The following is a 26,311-nucleotide window of genomic DNA, read 5'->3' on the forward strand; positions in this document are numbered from 1 at the left end:
TCCTTGTGTGCGGTTGGGAATGGGTGCCATCGCCTTGTTCTCCCTTTGGGCCAGCGCTGGTTGTACGTGGGGCTGGATGGGTGCTGGTGGGTGCCGAGCAGCACGCTGGGTGTCACCCTGGGTGTCACCCTGGCCATGCTGAGGAGGGGATCCCGGCCGCGGGGCGCAGCCCTGGCTGGGGCAGGAGAATCAGGGTGGCTGCTGCGGGACACCCAGAGCCGGGGCAGCTGCGGGTGCGGGGCAGCCGGGTGCGGTTTCTTCCCTAGGTGGCAGCAGAGACTGCGGGATGTGGCACTTGGGCTCCGGCAGGGCCTTTCTCCTCCTCCCTGAGCATCTGCAGCTCGGATTCCCCCTCCCACCGAGCCCGGCCCGTGGCCAAAATGCATGAAGAGGAGTGAAATGCAAGGCACCGACACAACCTGGAAAGCCCCAGCGGAGGTGGTGGTGGCCAAGTGGGGCTTGGGGTGGTGCCACCCCCTTTTCTCGGGAGGTTTTAGTACCCTGGCGTGCTGGGGCTTGGCCACGTTTCTGGCCAAAGCTGCTGCTCCAAAGCCCTGGTGCTACAGGCCTGTTGAAGCCTTTGAGTTTGTGGGTGACCAGTGGATGCAAGGTGCCATGCCACTGCTGCTCCATCCCCAATAGGCACCCCTTTCAAAGGGGTTTGGAGATCTTCTCTAAACCCAAACTGGTACTCAACGGGTTCAACCTTAAAGTGGGGTTTATGCCCCCCAAAAATGAGGTGTAGAGGTTTAGAACTGGGGTTTTCTGGGGCTCGTGTGCCCAGTGTGGTTTTGGATGCTCTGCAGCACCCAGTACAAACCAGGTGCACGGCAGTCCCTTGTCCCTGCGCCGAGCCCAGGTGCTGTGTGATGGTGGTGACAGACCCCTCAGCTCCTCTGGGGGCTCTGTGGTTACCCCGGCGGTGGGACAGCCAGTGCGCGCAGTTGTCTGATGTGGAGGAGGTTTGGAAGAGCCCCAGGCACGGTTCGGGGGGTGTTCTCCAGCCGGTGTTTGCCTGCCTGCTCGCTGTGTGTTGGTGCTCCCGGTGACGCCCTGCTGGAGCTTATTTGCTTTTCTTTGTGTAAAGAAATGCCACGTAAAAGCCTTGGGTGCAGGAAATGTCCTTGGGTGCTCCCTATGCTGGTTCCTGCCCTGTCCCTTGGGGACAAGGAACACAGGGTACCCCTGCCCTCAAGTCCCCCCCGATGCTCCCCATTGCACCCACTGTCCTGCCTTCTTCCCTCCCCTCTTCACATGCTCCTCCTGAGCTCAAATCAACCCCTAAAGACAGGATTAGGTGATCAAACATGCCTGTGTGGCTGCCTCACTGTCACACGAGGTGCTGGTGGAGCTGTCCCTGGGCTCTCTGAGGCTGATTTCTGCTCAGTTTCACCCGCTGCAGGGCACAGAGTGGCCGAGAGGCCGCTGCAAGACCCAACAATCATCGTGGCCTTGATACCATTGCACAAGAAGGAATCGGCACAAAGACAGGGTGATACAAGTGCTCAGCTTGCTTCGAGTTTTATTCTGACCTGGAGCAGCAGTGACATTGTTCCGGCAAAGCCACAGAGTCCAAAGTGAATCCCCTTCGGCGAGCGGCTCAATCCCGTTTCAACCCTTTCCAGGGTTTTCAGCTCCAGAAAGGGGTTTTCCGGGGAGTCTGGAAAGGCTGGATGGGATGCCCTGACCCGCTGGTGGCACTGCAGGAAGGAGGGGAATGACCCCGACCCTCGCTTCGCTCCACTGCTGGCACTGTGTGTTTCCTCGGGTGCTTTGGAAGAGCCTGGCTGTGGCAACTTACCTTTCTCTTAGCAACAGGGGAAGTTTAAGCCCTTCCTAAAGTTCATTGCCGTGGTGCTGGTACACACACAGTGGTGGGCCTGGGCTGGCAGTGTGATGGGTGAGGAACTCCAGGGTAAAAACAATCCTTCCCCCTTTCCTATTCCGAGGGCTCTCCTTAACCTCATTTCCCTGCTGCAGCCGGCGCGCTGGGGCGCGGTTGCTCTGCTAGACAGTACCTGAGCAACCTGCTCCTGGCTCCTCACGAGGGCAGAGCTTACTCCTTATCCTGCAACAATATCCCAGATTAATCTTTATTTTCCTTACTGCTAAGCCCATCTTTTCACAAGAGGATCTGCTGGGAGATCCCAGCCACCAGCCAGCGCAGGGGGGAAAGCGTTTCGGTTCGAAGGGTATTAAGGGCTTCTTGGGCTTCAAGCAGACCGCAGTTATCTTTGGCTTTTATACCTCAAACTCTGTCCTTTTGTTCTCCCTGGCGTGTTTTTTTTTCTTTATCTCAAGTAACAGAACTGGTTTTGTGCTGGAGGAAGCAGCACCTGAGTGCTGTGAATGCCAGCGAGGGCTGGGGAGCAATGAGGAACCTCCCCAAGTGGAGAGGACCTGAAATCCTAATGAAAAACACAAACTTCAAAGAGTGAGTGTTCCTTTTCATCTCAGTCAAGTTCCCTTTCCTAGGACTGGGTTTCTCGGCTTCCTATTAATCTTCCAGCAGGTTAGAGTCAGGTTTTAATTTGTAGTAAGAGCAAGGTGGGGAACAGAAAAAAGCTACAGCTTAGGAGCACCTGTCTGAAGAAAAACGATTCTCTTTTTGCCTTGTTCCTTAATTAATTGCAGCCTTTCCTTTGGAGTCTCATCTTTTGACAGGTAACATCTCAGTATCAGGTTTTTGGGGGTAAAACAGATCCTTGGTGCTGAACCCCAGACTGCTGGAATGCCACTAGCAGGAGGCACAGATTAGAAGTAGCTGTGAGAAAGCAGTTGGGGGCTTGGTTTTAAGGGGCATTTGCTAAACCTGGCTTGGAGCAGCAATGCCTGTGGCCACTTAAAGCCACCTAATGAGGGCATGGTGTCTGCTGGGCAAGAGGTGGAGAAGTCTCTTTAGCAATAACCCATTTTGCCACAGCAATTAGCGTAAAACTTCACCACGAGAGGAGGGTTTTCTTTGAGAGCAAAGTGACTTTTCATGTTACAAGTTCGAAGGCCAGTGATTTCCAGAGGGGGCTAAGGCTTTTTCAGGAGGAAAGGGGTGTTTGGGGTCTAGCCATGCTGGAGGGGTTACATTCTTCTTCTTTGGGACAATCTTGTGCATGGGCATCTCCCTCAGGCACTGGGGGTGCTGCCTCGTGGATGGGGAAGGCAGTCTTTGGAGGGTTGGAGCTGCATTTCCATCACTTCTGTGCCAGTTTCGTGATGAGAGCTTTCCACTCCGATCTCTTCTGCGTGATGTAGGAGGGGGTGAGGAGCTGCAGCAAAGGCTCTGGCCAGCCTCTGAAGTACCCCTGACACAGAGCCTCTGTGTTGCAGATCACGTACATCCCACAGTCATAGCTGTTCTGCTGGGCAGGCGCCTTCTCCTCCACGAAGGTTGCTTTGCCCCCTTTTTTGCCCAAGAACGCCTCCAGCTTCCCTGCCACTTGCTTGGCATGGACAGAGTTGCATTTACTGTGGGAATCGTAATGGGCAAAGCACTTTTTGTCCCTGAAATAAACCAGTAAGCTCCAGTGGGTGCCCCCAGCGACCTGGTTGGAGTTGTCATTGATAGGCAAGAACACCAGCTTCTTGTGGAGAAGGTCCAGCGGTTGAAGGAATATGGCTATTTCTTCCTGACTAAGGGCACATTTAATGAACTGAGCCACTTCAGGGCTGATAAAACAAACCTGATCACTAAACTCTTGGAACTGGTGGTTGGCGAAGTACTCAAAGGCAAACCCGATGATGTGATCATTGAGCCAGTTTGGGGGCTCCAGCAAGGCCACGTCCGACTGCCTCAGCAAACTGTCCATGTAACTGAGAACAACAGGGTCCATCCTGTGCTCGTCCAGGCCACAGCACTCCAGGCAACTTCAAAAGCTGAAATGTAGAAAGGGAAGAGGAATTAAGGAATCGTGTCAAACCTGGGACAAGATACAGCTCAACAAACATCTAGAGGTACTTCTCAGGAAGCTGGGAGCAAAAGCCTGCGTTTCCCAGATGGGTATTTGAAGGACCAGTGTTTGAACCATCTGCAGAGGATAACAGCTCCTCATCTGCAGTGTGTGATGGGTTGAGCCAGGCTCTTTGGCTGCTCTAGGAGCAGTGTGTGGCTCCAATTAGATAAGTATTTCATCATTATGATCTTAACCTCAAAGAGAAGTGATTTCAAAGCAGTTCCTGCTGGGGAAATGCAGGCACGCCTTCGGTTCTCAGCTTAGTGCATAAACCATATGTGATCGAGAAGACAGCTGGTATCTTGGTGTTTCGGTGCTTTACCTGCACAGTGGCAATCGCTGTAACTCTTTGCATCACTGGTATTCCATAAATAAAAGCCTTCCAGGGCTGTCTGACAGGCAGATGGTCCCTTTCACCCAGCAGATAGTGCCACAGCTCAGTGCCAGACGCATGACCTGTTCCAGGAAAACCTGCTGGCCCGCCAGCACAGGAGGCAGGGCAGCGAGGAGGTAGAAGAAACAAAGCAAAACAAAGCAGTTCCCTACCGTGGGAATCTTTAGGACAACCTTGCTGGCAGAGATATCAGTAACTCAAGGGCCACTGAGGCTGGCTGGGCAGCAAAACACCTACTGTTGTTTTAACTTGCTCAAATTTTGCTCACAGAAGGAGAAAGCACTCGGGGGTGCACTGAGGGGTGAAGATCCCTGCAGCCTTCCACTGGTGATGTTCACCTGCCAGCAGAAATGACTGCTTTCCAATCTTTTACTTTGTTATTTGTCCAGGCTACATTCTTCCCTCTTAATCTGCACCCGCTTCGCATAAAGAGAGGCTGCTTATCCTAAAAAAGGCACCTGGAAATCCACCCGTGTTTGAGGACATACTCAAGGGACTTCCAGGCAAGATTTCTCCTGACCCTGACTTGTTTCCCTTTATCAGGTTATCTGAGTATCCACTAGTTCTGGTCTTCCTAGCAGTCATGGAATCAAAGAATGGTTAGGAAAGGACCTTAAAATGATCCTGTCTTACATAATTCCTTTTCAGAAGCTTCTGCATTTGCTGCCTTCATATCACAGCGGGATTAAGGTCTGTTTCAGAGCACCAGGACATGCTGATCCACAGACAACACAAAACACTCTCCAGCACTGGACTAGGACTTAGAAGGAGATCTTCAGAAGAGAAACTGTTGATTTAAACCCCCTATATCAGCCCTAGTTTTCCTCTTGCCCGGGCTCCTCAGCTGCGGTGCTGCACTATCAGCCCCTGGTAACTTCTCTCCTTGCCAGGACAGGGCTAGAAACGCTGCAGCCAGGGACAGTGGTGACGTGACGTGGTTTGGCCTCACCCTTTCCTCGTCTGTGCCAAGAACAGCATGAAAACATCTTCGGATTTCCTAAAGCACCGTGTGAAAATGAGCAATGGTAAGATCATCTAAATATGATTCCCTATAAATAGGGGGAAATAAAAAAGATCAAGTTGTTTACATGTTAGGAAGAAGTAGATTTGTGCCTCTTACCGCAATGTGAATCATGAAAAACTATCATTCCTGGCCAGGTATGCATAAATTAAGAGAGATTTATCTCTAAAACATCTTGGCAAGGTTACATCACATGTGATTTGTAAATACCCGAATGGATGAAGCATGCTGCATGTGTAACACGTCAGAAGGAAGGGCTGAGGGCGAGTATCTGGGGCTTGAAAAAGCTAATAACTGTTTGTGTACGGCTGATGGATCCGAGAGATGCCAAGCAGCAAGAGTCACTGCAGAGGAAGGGGAGCAGTCACTGGTATTTGTACTGAGCCAAACACAATGGTATTTGGATGCGCTTCCTCCATTAATGAACTCATAAACTATTTCCAGGTTTGTGGAGCAAATCCTTTGCAACAGCCTGCAGTAGAAAAACAAACCAAACCCCAGACCAAGTCCCAGTAACTCTGTAGCATGCCTGAAAATAGTCTTGTGTAAAGCGCAGGTTTAATGGGCTCACTTCTGGCACATGCCCATACACGGCCCTGCATTTTCCTTTACATTGTGGGTTTTCTGCTTCATCTTCTCCTAGGGTTGTATGAAGCAGTAAGCAGCTTTCCGTTCCAGTCAAAGTGGTATTACAGGCTGGGGAAGGAAACGTGTGTCCTGTGTTCTGTTCATTTTCCACCCTGCAGGAACATTGTTTGGGTTATTTTTTCGGTTGAGGAAAACAAAAAAGAAAGAAAAAGAGACATCTGGCAGCTTCCTACAGTCAGGAAGGGAGAATGGTTACAGCAAATGCTTAATTGCCACTAACTACTACTTTTAATTTTATTGCCATCTGGTATTTGTGAAGCTGGTTGTGCAGGGTGACTCACCACGTGCAGCACACAGTTTAAAGGAAAACCCTTTGCAGGCTGCGATGCCTTTCAGAGCCACTTAAGGTAAGTGGTGAGGACTGGGAAAGCGTAGCAGAGCTGAGAAAAGCTGTTGGGGAGGTTCCTTCATTTGGGAGAACCTCTCCATTAAAGCTCAAGATGAATTCACAGAGAAGCTGGGATGTGGATCTCGGACCTCTGGTGTTAAAGACTGCTGAAATTCAGTTGTAGATCACGGAGAGTCCTGCTCAGTCACAGCCATGATTTGCTTCCTGGAGATTCCGGCATGCTCTGTTCAGGAGTTTTCATCAAAACAGGAATAAATAGTGATGCAGGCCCAGAACACTTGTTGGAGGCTGCCAGCAAGAGCCTTGGTTGGTTATTTGCATATTCATAGTTGGAATGTGGACAAACTCTGTGTAACCCTCAGTGCCTTGGAGAAATATTTGCTGTCCCGTTTCGAGTGTTAAAACAAGAACACCAGGGAGAGAAAAAGGAGCATTTCCATCAAAACGTCATCGAGCCAACTGAGATGAAACCACTCATTTCATTTATGGATTTGAAGACGGTGCTGTCTTGCAATGTCTTGCAACATGGCAAGACATCAAGTTTCTCTCGTCTTGAGGCTGTAACAGTTTAACAAACGAGCTGCTGCCGTTAGTGCAAGTTTGCTCCATACACTGATGGGAGCACTTCGTCTCCAGGACACGAGGCAACGGCTGCGTTTTGTAACCCTTCACAAAAATACCCCAAACCTGTTATTTTCACAACATTAAAGCTGACTTCCTTCTGCTTGTGATTGGTGCCTTGCACTCTGAAGGCAACGCTTGAGAGCCAGGGATTGCAACTCCTTAATCACTGAGTGTAAATAGGCAGTGATGGAGCAAAGAGTACAAATTAAGGATGAATCAGATTCCTAGAGTCTACTTTAATAAATTAAAGGTACTACGAACAGCCAGAGGGAGTATTTGAAGGCATCACATCACTAAATTCCTGTGCCAAGTTTAAAGAATATGAAGGTAAATACAAGAAAACAACTGAAAGACAGATTATTCTTTACTGGGGAAGAGCAGGATAGACAGAGAAGTTCTCAGCAGCTTGGCTGAGCTCATTGTACAATCAAGAATAAAAGGCCCCATGTTTTGCCTTTTCACTGGAAACACCAGTAACACCATGTCAGCACTCTGAATAGTGGTTGTTGTTAATGGTAGCATGATCAGTCGGGGAATATCAGTGTGAGCTGGGCTGGGCCACCTGCACCTGAGTCTCTGTACTCACCTGTCTCCTAACAAAGCCGAAGAAGAAACTTGAGCAAAACTAAACAACTCAGCCAGCAAAGAAGCACAGTTGTCTACTCTTTCATTAAATATAAGCAATCTCTGTAGCCTAGAGATTATAATTCCTGCATGATAAGAGAACAGAGCCTTGGCAGGTTCAATACATCCTGAAGGCTGGACTTGAGGAACACATTCAAATCCCTGTATGCACAGACAATGCCCAAACCTTTCAATCCCCAACAAATTCCCCAAACTAGGGGTGTGCAGCTGCTCTACACAGCCAAACTCCAGCGCCCTGCTTCATTTCACAACATCTCATGGGGCAGTCAAGTAAAAGCCGAAGGAACTACATCAAATCAACCGCGTTTTGCTCCCCATGGTGGGGTTGGCCAAAGCGTTAAGTTTAAGAGATAAAACCCCCCAGTAACGGGAATACATGAGGATGAGACTGCTGGAATAACGATGGGATAGCCCTCAGCTCGCTCACCAACATGACATTAAACCAGGCGCTGATGGATCATGTTCACCTACTTGGAGAAAGGCTTTATCCAAGTGGGACATGCTGGCAGGGAAAACCCTTTGCCTGAAAGACCTAAAGGCCGCAGGAATTCAGTCATGAGAAGGAATTTGGACAGAGGAATGGTTTTGGGTCATCGCTGCTCATGGAGACGTGACCCAGGTGATGTGCTTCGGTGCCGGCCGGGGGCAGAGCCCGCTCGTCCCGGTGCGGGTTCTATGGAGATAAGAACGAAGGGAAGAGGAGAGGGTTCCCCGGGCGCAGGGCCGAGCCCGGGCCCCGCCGGTAGCACCGCTCCCCGGGAGCCCGCCCAGGCCAAGCTGTGCGCGGGCAGCCCCGGCTCCATGTTTACCGATTTTAACCATTTTACCTCAACACTCGCGCTGAAGCCTCCGCACCCCCAGACCCTGAAGGCACGGCGACCACCGCCGGGCCCCACCGGCACCGCTGTTGCCATGGCAACCCGCGCCCTCCCCGCCGCCACCGCAGCTCACCTGCCGCCTCATTCCCCGCTCGCCCTCCGCCGAGCCGGCACGGGCCGGTTGCTGCGCACTGCCGTAAAGCTGCCAGAGCCGCGTCGTAACGACCCGGCTGCCTCAGGGTGTGCGCAGGCGCGGAAGGAGGGGAGAGGGGGCGTGGCCTGAAGGGGCGGGGCAATGGGCGGGGCTCGCGCCCTGACTCCGCCTCCCCACCCCTCCCCGGGCGGCGGCGGGTGCGTGCGGGCAGCGCGCGCGGACGGCGGGAGCGCTCGGTCCTGCCCCGACCCCCCCCCCCCCATCGCCTCAGCAGCGCCCCCTCAGCGGGAGCCCCTCAGCGGCGGCGGCGGGCGAGGGACGGGCCGCGCCCCGGCACCCAGGTGAGCGGAGCGGAGCGGAGCGGGGCGGCGGCGGCCCCCGGTGTGCCCCCGTGTGTGTGTGAGGGTGAGGGTGAGGGGAGGCAGCGGCGGGCGCGGTGCCGCCGCTTGAGGCCGGGGTCGCCGTGTCCGGCTCGGCGTGAGGCGGGCGCGGGGGAAGCATCGCCCGGTGCCGGCGGGAGCCTTTGTTCGGGAGAGCGGGCGAGCCCCCACCGCGGGTCAAGATGGCCGGGCCCCCCCTCAGGCGTGAGCGGGCGCAAGGTGCGGAGCGGCCCCGCAGCGGGCGGGCCCCGTCCGCGCTGCCCCCCGCGGATCCAGCGGGGCTGCCGGGCTGGGGCTGCCGGGCTGGGGCTCCCCGCTGCCAGCGCGCTGCTGCCGCACCCGCCCGGCTGGGCTGGACGCGCAGGACGCGAAGGCACCAGCCTGCGCGGGGGGATCCCCCTTCGTGCCCCCACTGTCACCAGCGAGCGGGCGGCGTCCCCGCAGCACCGCCCCCCGAGCGGGGCAGCAGCCCCGGTGCCGCGGCGGTGGGCGCTGCGGACAGGCACCGGCGCTGGCAGAGGAGCGGCCCGTTACGCCACTAACCGGGAGCGGCGTTACCGATTCCCACCCCGCCTCAACGAGACGTCTGTGGGGTTAGCGCAGGGTTCGGCTCGCTCTCGGCACGCCGGACCTTTGCGGGAGCGCTGCCTCTCCGAAGGCTGAAACAGTCGATATTTCGTTCTGGAATTTTCCTAAATGTAGCTGAAACCGCCCTTGTTTTACCTCCCCCCCCAAAAAAAACCCCCCTCCGACGTGACTCGCGGTAGGACCTGCCGAGAGTTCAGAGCCGGGCGTTTTGCCGCCCTTCTGCTTCTGGCTCGGCTTCCTCCTCCATGTACGTGTTCGTGTCCTGAAATCAAGTGGGGATTCATAAAGTCAGAGCGTGAGCTCAGCAGAAATCATGGCTTGCACATCCCTCGCCGCAGCGCGCTACCCTGCCCATCGGTGTGCGTAGCGGCAGGGGAAGGAGAGTGCTGCTATGGGGAGAAACCCAGCTAAATTGGTATCGAAGCGCTTTGTAATAGATTATTAGCTGGAGAGCAGGTTTCTGGCCAGATCGTTCGTTTTCCTGACTCTTTTCCTGAGGGAGCGCTAGGAAATGACAGGGGAGCCTCGTCTCTCCGGAGGAGGTGTGGACGCGGTGGTGCTAGGCGGTGAATCCGTAAGCGGGACCTGACTGAGCTGAGCTTAACCACAGGCACCAGCAAACACCGGCTGGGGTCAGAGAGGCAGCGTTATCTCTGAAGAGCATCTTCGTCAGCCTGTCGCCCTGGAGTCACGCGGTAATCACGATTTCCCCTGCGACCTTGAGTAAACTCATCCATTTTGGTGACTTTTCTCATTTTCTTTTCTTTTAATTTTTAGAAATCAAATCAAGAGGGCTCTGTTTCCCTTATGGAGGCTTTCCCAACCTTTTCTCTCTCTCTTGGCCATGATTTTGCATCCCCAAGCCCATTTTGGAAGCTGTTAGTTCGGCTGCTGGCAGTAGGGAAGCAGCAGTCAGCAGTGCCGGCACACGACTAATAAGCTTTTGTTTCCTGGGCTATCAATGATGATGCAACTTTATATATATCTATATTTATTTATTTATTGCAACCAATACGCAGATCAGAATGGCTTTAGAGATGTTTCGAAAGGCCTTTGGTCCATGAGTGGTGCTTCTTAGTAATCTGAAGAAACATCTTTATTCGAATTCCCTGATTCTCTTTATGTTCTAAAGGAATATTAAATTGTAGGCTCAGTTTTGCCAACCGTGCATCCGAGTTATTTCTTCTGTGCATCCACAGCTCCAGTTATGATTTATAAAGTTCACGGTTTTATATATTTTTCTCCTTTTTTGGGTGTGGGGGAGAGCTGCATTTTGAGATTTAAAGGTATCAAATGGCTGACACAACATCTGCTGTTGCAGTATCTTGCACAAGCACAGGCACAGCTGCCATCTAAAACTCAGACTCGCCAACCTTTGGGATCCTTTGCTGGGAAAATCAAGCCACCTAAATGTTTCATGCCTAAATTGTTTTTATCTGGGACGTTCATGGTACTTTTAGTGCATCACGTTGGCAAGAAAACCTGTGGGAATGTAAAGCATGTGAGGTCAGGCTCTTGGGAAACGGGAAAGCTGAGGTTACCTGCGCAGCCTTCATTTAGCTTGTTGTGAAGTAGGGCTGCGCTAGAAATCCTAATCATTCATGTATGCCACTTGATTTCTGGAATGACAGCATCCAGCTCCGGGTGGAGGAACAGATTGTGCCTCTGCATCACCCACAAGTCAACAGGGGGAGTACTGGGAGCACAGGGATGGTGCTGGTTCCTCTGATGGTTGGTACCACCATACCGCTCGTGAGGAAGACTGTGGTTCAGCGTTCAGCGTGACAGCCTTGGGACCAAGCACCCTTAGGTACCTGGGGTAGTGCACTGGAGAGTAAATGTGATCTGAGAGCTTCTAAAGCCATTTGGGGTGGCTTGTTTTGGTGGGATTTGAGAATCTGCTCTCTGCCAGATTCTAGCTCTTGGTCCAAACCATGCAGCTCTTGAACATAATTCCTTAAAAAAATGCATTTATTCAGGAGAAAACCAGGTCGCTGAGCCACTTGGAGTGTCTGAGCCGGTCAAACTTGATTTCAGGAATTCCTGCATCCCGTTGCTTTGTAAATAAAATGGGATTGCAGTCCCACTTGCATGCCAGATCCTCGAGTAGAGCTGCTGTCTGCGGGAAGGAACCCCACTGGTTTTAGATGTGGGTTTTCTTTGTTGCCGCATTGCCCCTGAGGTTGAAGGAACCTTCGTGATAGAGTTAGTGAAGCTCTCAGCCTGGTCCTTGGGGTCTGGCTGCACAGGGCAGGCTGGGTGCAGGTTTTGGCTTTAGAAAATGTGTGGTTTGTGTGTGTTGAGGTTAAAAAGAGCATCTTATTTCCTCAGTCTTGGGTCCTGTGTGCTCACGTTTGCTGAACTTCCTCTTGAGTGGACGAGATTTCTCTCTTTAAAAGTAAACATGAGCATAAATATTTAAAGGATCATGGCTTAAGTTTGGGAATTGGAGACTTTCTCTAGCATTCCTCTGGACAAAAGCAGCATCGTCAGGGATCTGGGGTTGGCTCGGTAGTTCCCTGCTCTGGGAAGGAGCTTGTTAATGGTTTGGGCTTCCTGCTGCAAAAATACTACACTGTGTTTTCAGGTTTGATGGCTGGGATTGTCACAGAGCTCAGGCATGGGCTCTTACTCCTAAGGATGTAATGCTGCTGATGGGATGTCTATAGATCATCAGAGTTGAGATGATTTTGATGGTCTTTTATTGTTCTTTCGGACAGGTCGGATTTTTCCATAGGCTTTGAGTATATGTGTGAACACACAGGTGTTCGGGGTTGAGACTACATAAACCAAACATGTGAGACTCTGCCAGATAATGGATAATAACAGGAAAAAAGGAAATGGAATAGTCTTTGTTTTCTCTATGTGACTCGAATCTCAAATCTTGCTACCACGGTTGGCAGGTCCAACACTGATGTGATCATAGGTTAGTTATGGTTGGAAAGGACTTTAAGATCATCAAGTTCCAACCCCTCTGCCGTGGGCAGGGACACCTCACACTAAACCATCCCACCCAAGGCTCTGTCCAACCTGGCCTTGAACACCACCGGGGATGGAGCACTCACAACCTCCCTGGGCAACCCATTCCAGTGCCTCACCACCCTAACAGGAAAGAACTTCCTCCTTATATCCAATCTAAACTTCCCCTGTTTAAGTTTTAACCCGTTACCACTTGTTCTATCAGTACAGTCCCTGATGAAGAGTCCCTCCCCAGCATCCTTAGAGGCCCCCTTCAGATACTGGAAGCTGCTATGAGGTCTCCACTCAGCTTCTCTTCTCCAGGCTGAACAGCCCCAACTTCCTCAGCCTATCTTCATACGGGAGGTGCTCCAGTCCCTGATCATCCTCGTGGCCCTCCTCTGGACTTGTTCCAGCAGTTCCATGTCCTTTTTATGTTGAGGACACCAGAACTGCACACAATGCTCCAGGTGAGGTCTCACGAGAGCAGAGTAGAGGGGCAGGATCACCTCCTTCGACCGGCTGGTCACGCTCTTTTTGATGCAGCCCAGGATATGGCTGAAGCCGGCTCATGTTCATTTTCTCATTGACCAGCACCCCCAAGTCCTTCTCCTTGGGCTGCTCTGAATCTCTTCTTTGCCCAACCTGTAGCTGTGCCTGGGATTGCTCCGACCCAGGTGCAGGACCTTGCAATTGTCGTGGTTAAACTTTATAAGGTTGGCATCAGCCCACCTCACAGGCGTGTCGAGGTCCCTCTGGATGGCATCCCTTCCCTCCAGCGTATCAACCAGACCACACAGCTTGGTGTCATTGGCAAACTTGCTGAGGGCGCACTCAATCCCACTGTCCATGTCAGCGATGAAGATGTTAAACAAGACCGGTCCCAACACCGATCCCTGAGGGACACCACTCGTTACTGGTCTCCAGCCGGACATCGAGCCATTGACCACAACTCTTTGTGTGCGGCCATCCAGCCAGTTCTTTATCCACTGAAACGTGGATACGTGAATATGAAATGTCACGTCTGTCTTGCTCCCGTGATTGTGGCCATGTCTTAACTTCTCTTTTTTAGAATTAAATATTTAAAAACAAACTCAACAGGTCATATGACCTCCAAAAATACCCATATTCAGAAGGCAAGTGTATTGAATAGTGATTCTGAGAATTAGACTAATTTTTGTATCTCTTTTGAAAATATAGTTGAGAATTACGGCTCTGCTGGTCATCATGGGAATGGGTTTTTTTCCTGCAGGGAGGAATCCTACAACAGGTACCTGTGGAAAAGTCTCATAAGTGGAGTGAGGGCTGTACATCTTTGCATGAATGCTTTTCATTACAATCCCTCCATGATTTTAATGCTACTTACCTATGTGTTGCTGCTTCTAGGTTATATTTCATTTCCATTGCTTTCCTCTGATGGAGGACTGCAGGATCACTTAAGTCAGAAGGGACCTTGGGAAGTCACTTGATCCAAAACCTGCTCCCAGCAGGATTGTATGTGAGGTCACATTGGGTTCCTCACACCTTAAGATGTCTTGTGTTGATCTTCCCCCTGCGGTTTACAGGCTGTGAAAATGGAAGGGGAGGGGTCAAGCTGCTTTGGGTGGAAAGAGTGCAAGGAGAACAAGACTCTACATGATCTGCGGCAGTCCGTGTTCACGGGGCACAGCCTTCCGCTTGCAAGCATGTTAACCTGCCACTTTGTGCTGCATTTCCATGGTTTCATTAGGCTGATCTAGTGGCAGGCTTCAGCTGAAAGAGGATCTGACCTGGCCGAAGTTAATCTTGGGAGGGGAATGGGGATCGTCCTCGCCCGGGTCGATTTGCTGATAAGGAGCTTGAGGCTGGCAAATGGCTCTGGTGGAAACTCCTTGGAGGTGAAATGGTCACTTGGGCAAAATGAAATAAGTAAATAAATAGCTGTTGGTTTAAGGATTATTGTCACTTCCCTGATTCCTTTCTGCCATTGAAATCTTGCGGTGTGGTTTCTCTATAGGCACAAATGAGCATCTCTTTCTTGCGTAGGGTTCTCAGTCGCCTGTGGCTGTCCACACCGTTCCAAGGCATGGTGAAAGGTGCCACTGTTCCAGGCTCTGTGGTGTTTCTTGTCCGCCCTCTGCAGGGGTTCACTAAGAGCCTTGTGAAGAGGCAGAGACAGGTTTCCTGCCAAGCCCGTCGTCTGTCAACGGACATGAGTCTTAATAGCAGAAAGCCTGTGGTGCACTGAGGATGCTCAGAGGTAGGACAGTGGTGAGGCTGGGTCCATTTCTGACCCGTTCAAGCGCATTGTCCCTGTGAACAAACTGATCTTGATGCCCAACAGCTGTAAAAAGGGATAAAGATGGAAGAGAGAGGACCAGAGCTATGTGAGCTGGTGAGGCAGTGAATTATCCTGCTGTTGTATGGCCAGATATACAGTATGTGTATGTTTCGTTTGCTCTCTCTAGGTAAAGCACCCAGATACAAGCTGGATAGGCTCCCCTTATTGCATCCTTTCACTGTTGATGTGAGAAAAGCATGTAGTGAGGCTCATCACAGCTCGTGTCTGCATAGCTACTGAGTTATGTTGCTTTTTTTACAGCTCAGCGCCTGACTTTACACAAGATGCAGATGTAGCTCTGCCGTGGTCTTCCTTCGTCTCTCCATTTGCTTCTGGTGTGCATTTAAAGTGTCTCTTCCAGGTCCCAGAGCAGGTTCCTGAAATCCCTGTTGGTGTCAAGGTCACTAGGAGAAGGCTGGCTGTAGGTCTCAGTGGAGCAAAGGGTTTTTGGATGTTCTCAGTGGTTTGAGCTGGATGCTCAGCTTCTCTTACAGGAATCATTTTGGTTTCCATCCTGCGATTCATAGGAGTTACTACAAATACCTGTAAGGACCAGCAGGGAGTAAAGCAGTGCTCTGTCCCGCTTGGATGCTGCCTGCAGTAGCAGAGGAAAATAGGTTTTAAAATACACAAGTTGCAATGCACACAAATACTGTGTGCATTGGAATTTAATTCTGTTTAGTGTGGAATGGGCTGTTAGGCAATACTTTTTGCTTTCTCATACTTAACCATTTAGGATTTAACTGAACATACTGGGGATGTAAATGCCCATTTTTTTCCTGCTGCTACTTCAGTTCCCACCTTTATTAATGTAAAAATAGCAAAACCTGTGGGTTTCAGTAGAATTTGAGTCTTATTTCTGATCTCTCCACCTTGAATCACTTCTGGCATACTCCAGAACCATGGTTACTCCTCCTTCGGATGCCTGTTTAGGGTCTCTGCTTTTTCCCATCAAACACTGAAAGCCTGACAGCCTCTGTGCTGTTCTTTAATAAAAATTCCTACGGTTATATTTTATTGCTTGTGAAGAATGACCTTTAAAAGGTGTATGCTCCTGAATATGATCTGTCATGGTTGAGCATTAATGGGAGCGAAAGGCTAACCCATGTAAGATACATCTTTGAAAACCCTGAGCTTTAAACCCAACCCAGACTCTGACTGGTTTTGATAGACCGCCAAGAATCCTTTTATTGTGTTCAGCAGCTACGTGGTTGGTTTGGAGGGACGAACTTAAACCAACTTAACTGAAAATATTTACTTTAGAAGACTTCCGTGAGTCCACTGGCTTTTCATACTTCACATAAATACATAGACCGAAATAAAACGCCCCAAACCATTGATATTTGTAAGTTTTCAGGACTTGCCGAGGAGCTGTTAAGTTGGTTTCTGCTCACTGGGTGGATGGGACAACCTCCCCCGGGAGGAATTAGTAAATGATTTAATTGTAAAGGAATGTGGTCCCATTAGGGGGAAAATAAATAAATAATTGGATGCAGTGGATCATTAGAAATGTAGCACTTGATTCAAACAACACCAAAGGACTCTGTAAGGTTTTGGGATGTGGGTTTTTCGGGAAGAGGGAGGTTGTGTTGGCAAATAACCCTTCTGGGGGTGTTTCTTTGAGAAATGGAAGTGCGGGAGAGCCAGTCCCTGCTTCTTAATGCACCAATTGCTCAGTAAGTGGGGGATAATTGTGTGGGTTCCTTGCGGCTCATGGTGGTAAGGACGACTGAGCAGCTCCTGCTTGAGGAAGGAACATAGACGTTGTGTAAAAGCAGAGCTTCTGTTTCTTGTGCTGCTTTTCATCAGCAGGATAGATGGAGCCCTGCAGCAGGAAGGGTTTGCTGGAGGGACGTACAGTGGGCAATCAGCTCACTCTGGATTTGGGCCACCTCATTTAGGAAGTGAGGAGAACCCTTGCAGTGAGCAGCAAGGGTCCAGGCTGCGCATTTCATCCCTCACAGCAAGACTGCTGCACAGATGATCTGCCCAGGCAGGCGCCTGTGCTTTGTGTCAGAGAGCAGGTTGTTCCCTGTGCCCATCGCCTTGGATAATCTCATCCGCAGGCGCTTCGCCCTGCCTGGAAGGTACGTGAGGAGAGAGGAGCACACTGCAGAGCAGAGGTCAGGTTTGAGGTGCCTGCAGCACATAACGAGGAATCTTAAGAGTATTCCTCAACTATGAACAGAATGAACAAATCAAAAGCAACTGAGGAGTCTGCAGGTATGATTTTACCAACAAAAAAGTCCTTTTTCTGCTCGCAGTGTGACCTTGTTCGACTCTGGTGATGGCCAACGGCATCCTTCTCAAAGCACAGGACCTGTGTCAGAGCATAGCTGCATTTCTCCAAATGCATCTCTGATCTCACTGCAATCTGCAGTGATTTGATTAAGGAATTTGCTAACATTGATAAATACCAGCAGTAATATTTCTTCTTCTAAGGCTGAAATGGTCCCTCTATGACATAAATTGCCAAGCAAGATGACTTGGTAGCTGTTGCCCACCATGTTTGCTCCCACCCTGTCGAAGAGACATGGACTCGTGTTCCTTGTTTCAGGCTCGGATCCTTTTTTAATTACAGGAGGGGAGCTGCAGGCCTGCTCTGCAGTGTGTTGTTTGAGTTCAGCTGTACTCTGTGTTCTGTTTCTGTTCCTCTCCCTCAGTGTGTGATTTAAATACCTCTCTAGAGCTGTTGCTATTCATGAGCAATACAATAAATGAGGAGGAAAAAAAAGTGTATTAAAAATTAAAGCACCTCCTGCAAACGGGGTGAAGATGAAACAGAGAAGCGAGCACTGAAGTCCATGTCTGCGGCATGGAGAATTCATCCTCCCACCTGAAAGTCTTTGCTGGCAAGAAATAAGACCTGAAAACTAAACCAAGGGGGGAAACAGCCCCTGCCTGTATATTTCTCTGTGTTTTGTTCCCGTGGAAGGAAGGTGTGAATCTCGCCCGCAGCATTTGCTGGCTGGGGTTTTAGCAGCATAAGGGCTTTCCTCCGCTGGTTTGTATGTGTGCTGTGCAGCTGTCCTGCTCAAACACTGCTTTCGTTTTTGTTTTGTCCAGCAAGATGTGAAACTTGAGGAGGAAAAGCTGAATGGGGAGGTTTGGGCAGTTGCTGTTGTCTCGCGCAAGGCCCCGCTGCGAGATCCCCGGTGCTAAATACAAACCGTTTTCAACTGCATCTCAAAGCTCAGTCTAAAAGTAGTGCCGTGTCTGGGTATTTGTGATTCAGGCTGTGAAGGGGGGGAGATTGCATCTTGTCTGTGTGCTTATTTTTAGTCAAAATGAGAGAATATCTCTTCCATCAAGAAAACCGAATGGAACTGACAACCTGCAGGCATGGGTTTAACCTGGGTTGGGTGCAGGTTTTCTGTTCTTTAGAAGGGATTTTTGCCTGAGCAAGGACTATCCTCTGTGCTGAGAAAGGCTGGGTGCTTTTTTGTGTGCAATTTGTTTTGTGGGATGGGGGCAACTTCCTTTTCTGTTGCTTAGACTTTCTGGGGGCATTAATCTACATACTTTCTTTCAGGTATGCTCTTCAAGGGGTGGAGGGCACAAGTATTCCAAAAACTTGAACAATTATCCTTAGGTGAAGGATCATCACAGGTTCACATGCTGCCGGTATTAGTGAGGCTCCCGCCAGCTGCTGTTTCATTGTCTAAAGGTATAAATGTCAGAATTCCTCATTGTTGTGGAACTGTGTGTACTTGTGTGCTTCGGGAGCTCTGGAACACCAGGACAACATTTAGTGAATGGCCACTGATGGATTTGAAGAGGAGAACTTCAGCCTCAGCTGGTAATGCTAAATAATCATCAGAAAATGCAACCCTTTTGGTTGCTTTGTTCTGTACCTTCCAGTGCTCAGCAGCTCTGCAAATCCAGACCTAAATGGGTTGGGGGGGGCATTAGGGATGTGGTTTTGTTGCTGTTAGGGTTTTGTTTTGGTTTTCCTTTTTTTTTCACCCAAGTACCTAAAAATCATCCCAGCTCTGGTCACCTGGTAGGAATTGGTGCCTATTGTAGAGGCAAGTGGTGAAGTAAATGCTCTTTGGTGGCGTTTGCTTGCTGATAAGACTGTTTTAATACATTTCCTTTCCTCATTCTCTACATGCCTTCTAATTTCTCAAGAAACAAGGTGTGTGTCCTTCTGGTGCCTTAGTGCAGAGCTGGGTTAGTCTCTGTGTGTGCTGGGCTATGCAGCAAGTCCAAGGGGGGTGAATTTAGAGTGGAGGGCTCTGCAACTGTCTTATTCTGAGGAAAACAACTATTTTGTTCATGTTACAAGGTCTGCCCGAGGGGTCACTGTTGCAGGTGAGCTTTGCATTTGGGTTAGAAGCCCAGACTGATTTGTGTTGGAAGGGACCTTAAAGCTCATCCAGTCCCAACCCCTGCCACGCGCAGGGACCCCTTCCACTGGAGCAGCTTGCTCCGAGCCCTTGTGTCCAACCTGGCCTTGAGCACTGCCAGGGATGCGGCAGCCACAGCTTCTCTGGGCACCCTGGGCCAGCGCCTCAGTACCCTCACAGGGAAGAGCTTCTGCCTCAGAGCTCATCTCAGTCTCCCCTCGGGCAGGTTCAAGCCATTCCCCTTGGCCTGTCCCTACAGGCCCTTGTCCAAAGCCCCTCTCCAGGTTTCCTGCAGCCCCTTTAGGCACTGGAGCTGCTCTGAAGGTCTCCCCTTCAGGAGCCTTCTCTTCTCCAGGCTGAACAACCCCAGTATGATTATCTGCATCATTTATTACAACAGGCCTGAAAATGGTGAACACACATTTGCTCTTGGTTCGCTTCCCCCACCCCGTTTTTGAAATGTTCCCTTTGTCCTGAAGCAGTTAATGCCACAGCACATGTTGATTTTTGGGCACAAACAATACAAGGCAGTGGCTGTGGTCTGCAGGGTGTGGCTTGGAAAGGTCTGGTTCCTGATTCCCTTTGGTGGGCTGAGCTGGGAAGGGCTAATTATAGAGACAAACTGGGGAAGGAAGAGAACAGGGTCAATTAGAGCATCCAGCACAGTTTCCTTTAAATTAGTGGTTGGGCTGGATAGATAAAAACGGCACTAAAGAGGCATGGAGGGAGATTTCAAATGCTCTGGTGTGGAGCAAAGTTGTCAGTGGCAGCAAATGTTTAACAGTTTTCATTTGATTTCAGTAAAGAACCTGGTGAAGGAGTAGTTTTGTTACTGGAATTGTCAAGTTGAACTGTGAAGACAGAGGAAATATTACTACTCTTTTTCCTTTAATATGTTTCTGGATAGTGATAGGTTGTGATAGTGAATGAAGCAAAGAAATAACTTCCCCTGACCACTGAATAAAATGGATCTTCTGTGAAAAAGGAACCGTGTGATAATTTTAAGTCTTTAATAGTCAAGTTGTTATATTTTAAGTAAAATACTATTTTACCCCGTTTCTTATGTAACGTGGATCCAGTTTGGATGTGTTTTATCCTCGGCTGGAGAGCAAACTGAGCCTAAAATTCTTGAGGCTGTCATATAGGTTTAAAAATATCTATTTTAGGGTTGTTTTTTTCCCCCTGGTTTTATAAATGAACTAACTCAGATTAGAGGACACAGTACTTAAAGAGGTGATGCAGAAGCAGTACAAGCTCTTGGCTCATAGCTCTGCAGGTGTGGGAAGCAATAAACCCTTATGCCAACTGAAATCCATGCAAGTCAGTATTAAAAAACAACAGCAAAAAGCTTTTACGGTGCTTCACCAGATGATCCTTTCAGTCCCTGAATACCCGCTTGTCTCAGTTTTCCTCCTGGTAGGAAATAAGGCTGGGTTGGCTGTATTTCTGCTTCTGCTCTGCTGGGCTGCCGCCCGGCAGCTTGCACTCACCCTGAGCTGCTGTGCAGCAGTGGAGATGGCAGAGTAGGGGCAAAAATCCCAAGTTTCAGCTGTGCTTTTCAATCCAGATTGGCAAGTTCCTTCTGCCGGTGGCGTGACTCATCCCGACTTCCTCACTGGAGGCCACTTCTGGCACGGCATCAAAGGAGCAGCCTGTGCTCTCAAACCAGAGCTGAACCAGCACCGGCCCTGAGCACAGGCTGCTTCTTGGGCCTGGGAACTCTCGTCCTGTGGAAGATGGTGAAATGCACCCAAATCTCAAGGGAATTGGTGATAAACTCAATGAATTCATCCTGAGGGTGAGAAGGGTTTCTTCTTGCTGCTGTGAGGCAGACACGTGCTTGTCAAGAGGGTTTTGCCTGCCTGGGGATGTGTTGGAGAAGGCCCTTTGGGATCAATGATGCCATCAGCAGAACAGCTTTTTCACTTCTTGGTTTCTCTGTAGGGTTCTAGTGTGTCAGTCAGGGCATTCTGAGGCTAGGAAGGGGATTTTTGGAATTGTTTCTACTGAGGCTATAGGTAGTGGTGTGCTTTGCCCAGGGCTGTGATGCCAGCTGAGATTCCTGCCCTCCTGGTAAAAACTGACGGTAGAAATGCTTGTCACTCATGTTTTGGCTGAATTGAGTTAGATTGAAACCTTTGAAAAAGAATTTGTTCATACTTGTTTCTTTGAAGGAAGTAGTTTAGGATGGTGCTGCCAGTGCGGAAAGACACAGCTGCACCTAGGAGAGGTCATGGATCTGCAGGACATGTCACCAGCGACTTGGTGCAAGAACATCCTCATTGTGAGCTCTACTCTTGTTTGTAGGGATGAGTTTTCAACAGAGACACGTTGTCGATGATCTGTAGGTTTGTAATATTACTTTACAAATGGTTTACAGTATTAGACAGTATTTTTTGGCTTATTCTACTTGCTTATTTTATTGCCTGTGTGCCCTGGTTACGAACAGTTTCATCGTTTGAGATGAATCCAGAGGGTCTACCAGGGAGGGTGACAGAAATCTATGGATGAGCACGGGGTCTTGGCACACCTCCCGCCTTGGCTGTGGGATAGTGCTGGTTTGTAGGTGTTGTGTAAGCAAGAGAAAAGCGTGAGAGGATGTGAAAAGGGTGTATAAATATTTAGAGGCTGCCTCTTTCAAAGGTGTGATGGGAGAGTCTTGGAAAACCATGAAAGTGGTGGTTTGGGGTTTTTTTCCTTAATGGGTTGGAAATAGAGCTCAGCACCTTGAGCTGGCACAGGAGTCAACCTGTGGATAATGATCTTAAGTTATACATGAGGAAGAGCCTTAGAGGTACAGATAAAATGCAAAGTTAATTCAATGAGGTCGTATTAGGATGCAAGAGAAGAGCAATGTGAGCATATGAAACTAAATGGATTTTGCTTTAAGGTTCTGGCAGGTTGGGGCAGGGTAAGATGCCTGTTCCCTGGTCACAGGGAAGCTGCTCCACCAGCCAAGTGCCTGAGAGGGGAGTTTTACCTTTTTATTTCCTCTGGTGGTTTTACCCCCCTCTGTTCTTATGTAGTGGCATTTTACATACTGCATCACTCTCATTCCTCCCCTGCTGCCACATCACGCACGTGGTTCTTTCCTTCACCCACTTCTTGGCTATTTAAGGTGCATGACAGAGCCCACAGCACAGGGCTGTTGTGATTTTCAGCTCCCCTCCTTATTCTGAATCTATATCCTGCAATCCCTAGAGTTTTGGAGGGCTGCTAAAATACGTATATTTAAGCCATTTTTCTCTGTATTTTCAGCTGGCGTTAATGTGTCAGTCTATGCATTTTCTGCTCTTTCAGTTGCACAATGTTTTGTGACAATTCACACATCTTAAAACCAAAGTTCCTACTTTCTTTCCCTTTTTCTTTTTCAAAGTCGTCAAAGCTTCATATTTTCATTTCAGATTGGTTCCCACAGAGCACCGAGGTGATTTTTATGTGTGTGTCATCCCTCAGCACAACTGTTGAGCAAGTGAAATTTCACTGCATTGCTGGGGTCTTCTTTGTTATTCAGTTTTTGAATGAGTCCTTAAGTGGGAGCACTTAATTGCAAGGTGCTGCTCTTTGCAAGGTGCTCGGTATAGCTTACAACTAAGTTTCATCTATTTCTAACGCAGATTTTAGATGGTCACCTTTAGGTAGTTACATGTGAAAACTCAACCCTAGTGTGGGAAGTAGCTTTCTGTAGGCAAGTGTGCTGGAGGAAGTAATTCTTTGTCACAGAATCATAGAATCCCAGACTGGTTTGGGTTGAAGGGACCTTAAAGCTCCCCCAGCTCCAGCCCCTGCCAGGGGCAGGGACCCCTTCCACTGGAGCAGCTTGCTCCAAGCCCCTGTGTCCAACCTGGCCTTGAGCACTGCCAGGGATGGGGCAGCCACAGCTTCTCTGGGCACCCTGTGCCAGCGCCTCAGCACCCTCACAGGGAAGAGCTTCTGCCTAAGATCTAACTTCAACTTCTCCTCTTTAAGGGGGCCTCTCAGCATCCTTGTGGCACCCTCCAGATACTGGAAGTTGCTCTGAGGTCGCTACACAGCTTCTCTTCTTCAGGCTGAACAGACCCATCTTTCTTACATGGTCTTTGTACTTGTCAGGTCTCTGTTAATGGTTTGAATAATCTTCTTTAATGTTGCATGGGTTTAGATTTCTGGTCGTGCTCTGTTCTGGGAATTCTTTTCCCTTCTTGTGGTATGCTCAGCCTAGTCAAGATGGTACAGCCAGCTTTCATTTTCTCTGTTCCCTATGATTCTCAGTTAACCCTATTTTCAGGAAATTAGTGGCTTCCTGCAGACTATTTGTAGCCGCTGTCGGCCAAGAGGAGCAAGGTGATGTCTATGCAATGAACTATGATGGAGTGTTTGGGAAGATTAGTTTGGAGGTATCAGAGTGGTTTTCCTTGTTCAAGGCATTGTTGAGGTGAAACCCCACAGCAGCAGCACTTGCATTTATCTTCTTACTTGGTGTTTGAAGAGTATCTGATGCTATCGTCCATTCCTTCATACGTGAAATCTAATCTCTGCTTGAATTAGCCTTTGGAATAAGGCTCCTGCTTGATAACAGAGTAGACAAATATTAGGGCATTGCCACCAAGGGCTTTATCCTCTGAGATAAAGCTGTTGAGCTTGAACTTAGGTTATTTATGCACAGAAAACACTTCACATTCCTGAATTACCCCTATTGCAGACAGTGGGCACTGCTGCCCCCGAACAAAGCTCGGTTTAGCAAGATGGCTTCTTCACTGTCACAGAAAGAAAAGACTCTCCCGTTTTTTCCACGGGGATGGTATTTCTGGAGCTGCCCACGATGTGCATGCAGAAAATGCCTAAAGAATCTGCTGGTGGCGGGCAGCTCCCACGTCAGCCCAGGGCTCCCAGTGCTGCGGCTGAAATGTGTGCAGCCTGTTCCCTCAGTGCCTACACACTCTGATGACCTGGTGAGGAGGAGGAGGAGGCCAGCAACAATCATTGCCAGTGCAATAAAACCACTTGTCCATCCTGATCCACCTTGGAGTGGAGGGATCCCGGAGGATCGTCGTCGGCTGTGAACTGTAATGAGTGAGCTGAGCTGCACTGCGCCTCAAGGCTTGAGCACTGGTATCAGCGTTGGAAGGTGGTTGGTGTTGTGGGGCTTTTCTTCACTAGGGACTGTAGTGATAGGACAGGGAGTGATGGGTTTAAACTGCAACAGGGGAAGTTCAGGTTAGATCTAAGGCAGAAGCTCTTCCCTGTGAGGGTGCTGAGGCGCTGGCACAGGGTGCCCAGAGAAGCTGTGGCTGCCCCATCCCTGGCAGTGCTCAAGGCCGGATTGGACAGAACCTTGGGCAACATGATCTAGTGGAAGGTGTCCCTGCCTGCGGCAGGGGGTTGGAACTGGATGAGCTTTAAGCTCCCTTCCAACCCAAACCGTTCTGTGATTGTGTGGTGGCTGCTGTTTATTTACTTCTGTTAACGTTTGGGAAGCGTAGGCACAAGGTAAGATAAATACCTTGTTAAATGAGGTACTTCTGAAGTGTCATTATGAATTTCCACATTGGTGGTGGTTGTGACGTGGATATTCTGGCTCTTTCTGGGGAAAAGTGGGGAGACAAAATTGCTTCCAGAGGTGATGGTACAGCTGATGAGAGAGGTAGTACAAGGTAAGAACATAGCAGGCACTGCAGGCAGAGGAGGTTTCTTTCTGTCCTTATGCAAAATTCTTGTCACAGCTTTATGTTATGGGGGAATCCTTTGCAAGTAACACCAGGAGAGCCCTTGGAGAGCCCCCACTTGCTCACTCTTGCAAAGCACAGCAAGCCAGCCTGTGAAACGGCAGTGCTCAAGAGGAATCTGGCAAAAACCTTCATCATGTTATGGGAGATCAACTAAACCATTCTTACTTCATGGCGTTTCTATGTAAATTCATTAGCTGACCTTCCTGCTTTGTATTTCTCCTAATGCATATTTTAATGCCCCAGTGCCACTGTTTGATGGCTTTGATATTCTCCTCATCTAATTGTTCTTTGTGTTGGCCTACAGCAGTGCTTTGGTTTGCTCTGGTTGTGGTGCAGAGTGCAGGGACCTGCAAACCCTCGGAGAGGTAAGGGAATACCCGAAGAAATGGGATTGTGGTGTAGCAGAGACAAACCAGATCAGCATGTTGCAGTCAAGCTGTGTGATACACAATCTAGTCATCAACTGAGGGAGTTTTGGTGGAGGTAATACTGAATTCAGTTGGAACCATGCATAAAATATCCATATATTCATTTTGAAAACTTCTGTGCATTCCGGTTTCACTTGTTTTTCCTCTTTTTTGTGCTACTGCACATTTGTCAGCGGAACCTGGGGGACTAAAGCTAGCATCTTCTAATTGGTCTTGGTTAGGTGACCTTCTGTGTCTCCACCTTAAAACTCTGCTGGTGACCAGAGTCCTTAGGCATGGAGAGGACAGAGAGGTATATTCCTTTGGGAATTTACCCAAATCTCTATCAGTTGCTTTGTAGGCCTCTCAACCTAACTGGATTAGTGGTGGTTGGTGTGATGGGCGTCCGCTGGACTCACTTGAAGGGAGTCAACCCCTTTCTAATCCAAAGTCAGAGTCCCTCCGTGGACATGTTCAACCAGAGTTTTGCCCAGTTGCCTGTACTGTTGGCACATGAAGTATAGAAATTACCTGCCATCCCTAGGAGTGTTGTTAGTTGACTGGCTCCATGGTAAACCCACCTCAGTTCTGGCTTTCCTCATTTCCACTTGCAGAAAGCAATGTCCAGATGATCCCAGGGAGGGACTGTAGTGGAGGACACCACTCCTTTGTAGGAACATGCTGTCTCCCTCAATTTACTTGGCTTCATGCAGTGTTGCTCATTTGCTTCAGTGAAAAGCCAGCTGGTTTACCTTTCCCTAGTGAAGACTGGTCTTGTGGAGAGGGGTCTAGCGAACTAGGTCCAACCTCGTCTAGTGCAGGGTGTCCCTGCCTGTGGCAGGAGGGGCACAACTAGATGATCTTTAAGGTCACTTCCAACCCAAACCATTCTATGATGGCCTTTAACCCCCCAAAAACCATAACCTGGTAAACTAGTACAAGTCAGCCTGAAAGGAGATGTCATCCATTGCATGCTCATATGGAGATCTGTGGCAAGGACC

General features: G+C 49.4%; 2 protein-coding genes across 10 annotated transcripts in view; one reads left to right on the forward strand and one right to left on the reverse strand.

Annotated features, from left to right (window-relative positions):
* Nucleotides 1-1,505: 1,505 nt before the first annotated feature.
* On the reverse strand, nucleotides 1,506-8,658 carry SENP8 (SUMO peptidase family member, NEDD8 specific). 2 transcript variants are annotated; one of them, XM_065688753.1, is made up of 3 exons: nucleotides 8,580-8,643; nucleotides 4,270-6,102; nucleotides 1,506-3,870 (listed from the first exon to the last, which is right to left on the reverse strand). In XM_065688753.1, exon 3 carries the CDS (start codon nucleotides 3,825-3,827, stop codon nucleotides 3,189-3,191), a length of 639 nt encoding a protein of 212 aa, XP_065544825.1. In that variant the 5' UTR covers nucleotides 3,828-3,870; nucleotides 4,270-6,102; nucleotides 8,580-8,643; the 3' UTR covers nucleotides 1,506-3,188. The 2 variants fall into 2 exon arrangements, with proteins under 2 accessions (XP_065544825.1, XP_065544824.1); XM_065688752.1 differs by lacking the exon at nucleotides 4,270-6,102 and having other exon boundaries at nucleotides 8,580-8,658.
* Nucleotides 8,659-8,803: 145 nt separating this feature from the next.
* MYO9A (myosin IXA) overlaps nucleotides 8,804-26,311 on the forward strand; it is a 189,282-nt gene continuing 171,774 nt past the window's right edge. For all 8 annotated transcript variants that reach the window (XM_065688147.1, XM_065688149.1, XM_065688150.1 and 5 more), the window contains exon 1: nucleotides 8,804-8,941. The gene's annotated coding sequence lies outside the window, so the exon portion shown is untranslated. The remainder of the gene's footprint in view (nucleotides 8,942-26,311) is intronic.

The sequence above is a fragment of the Lathamus discolor genome, chromosome 8, assembly GCF_037157495.1.
Source record: "Lathamus discolor isolate bLatDis1 chromosome 8, bLatDis1.hap1, whole genome shotgun sequence".
Classification (NCBI taxonomy): domain Eukaryota; kingdom Metazoa; phylum Chordata; class Aves; order Psittaciformes; family Psittacidae; genus Lathamus; species Lathamus discolor.

Bases quoted from the DNA above. Each gene is read 5' to 3' on its own strand.
- SENP8 (XM_065688752.1), bottom strand. From the start codon at position 3,827: ATGGACCCTGTTGTTCTCAGTTACATGGACAGTTTGCTGAGGCAGTCG.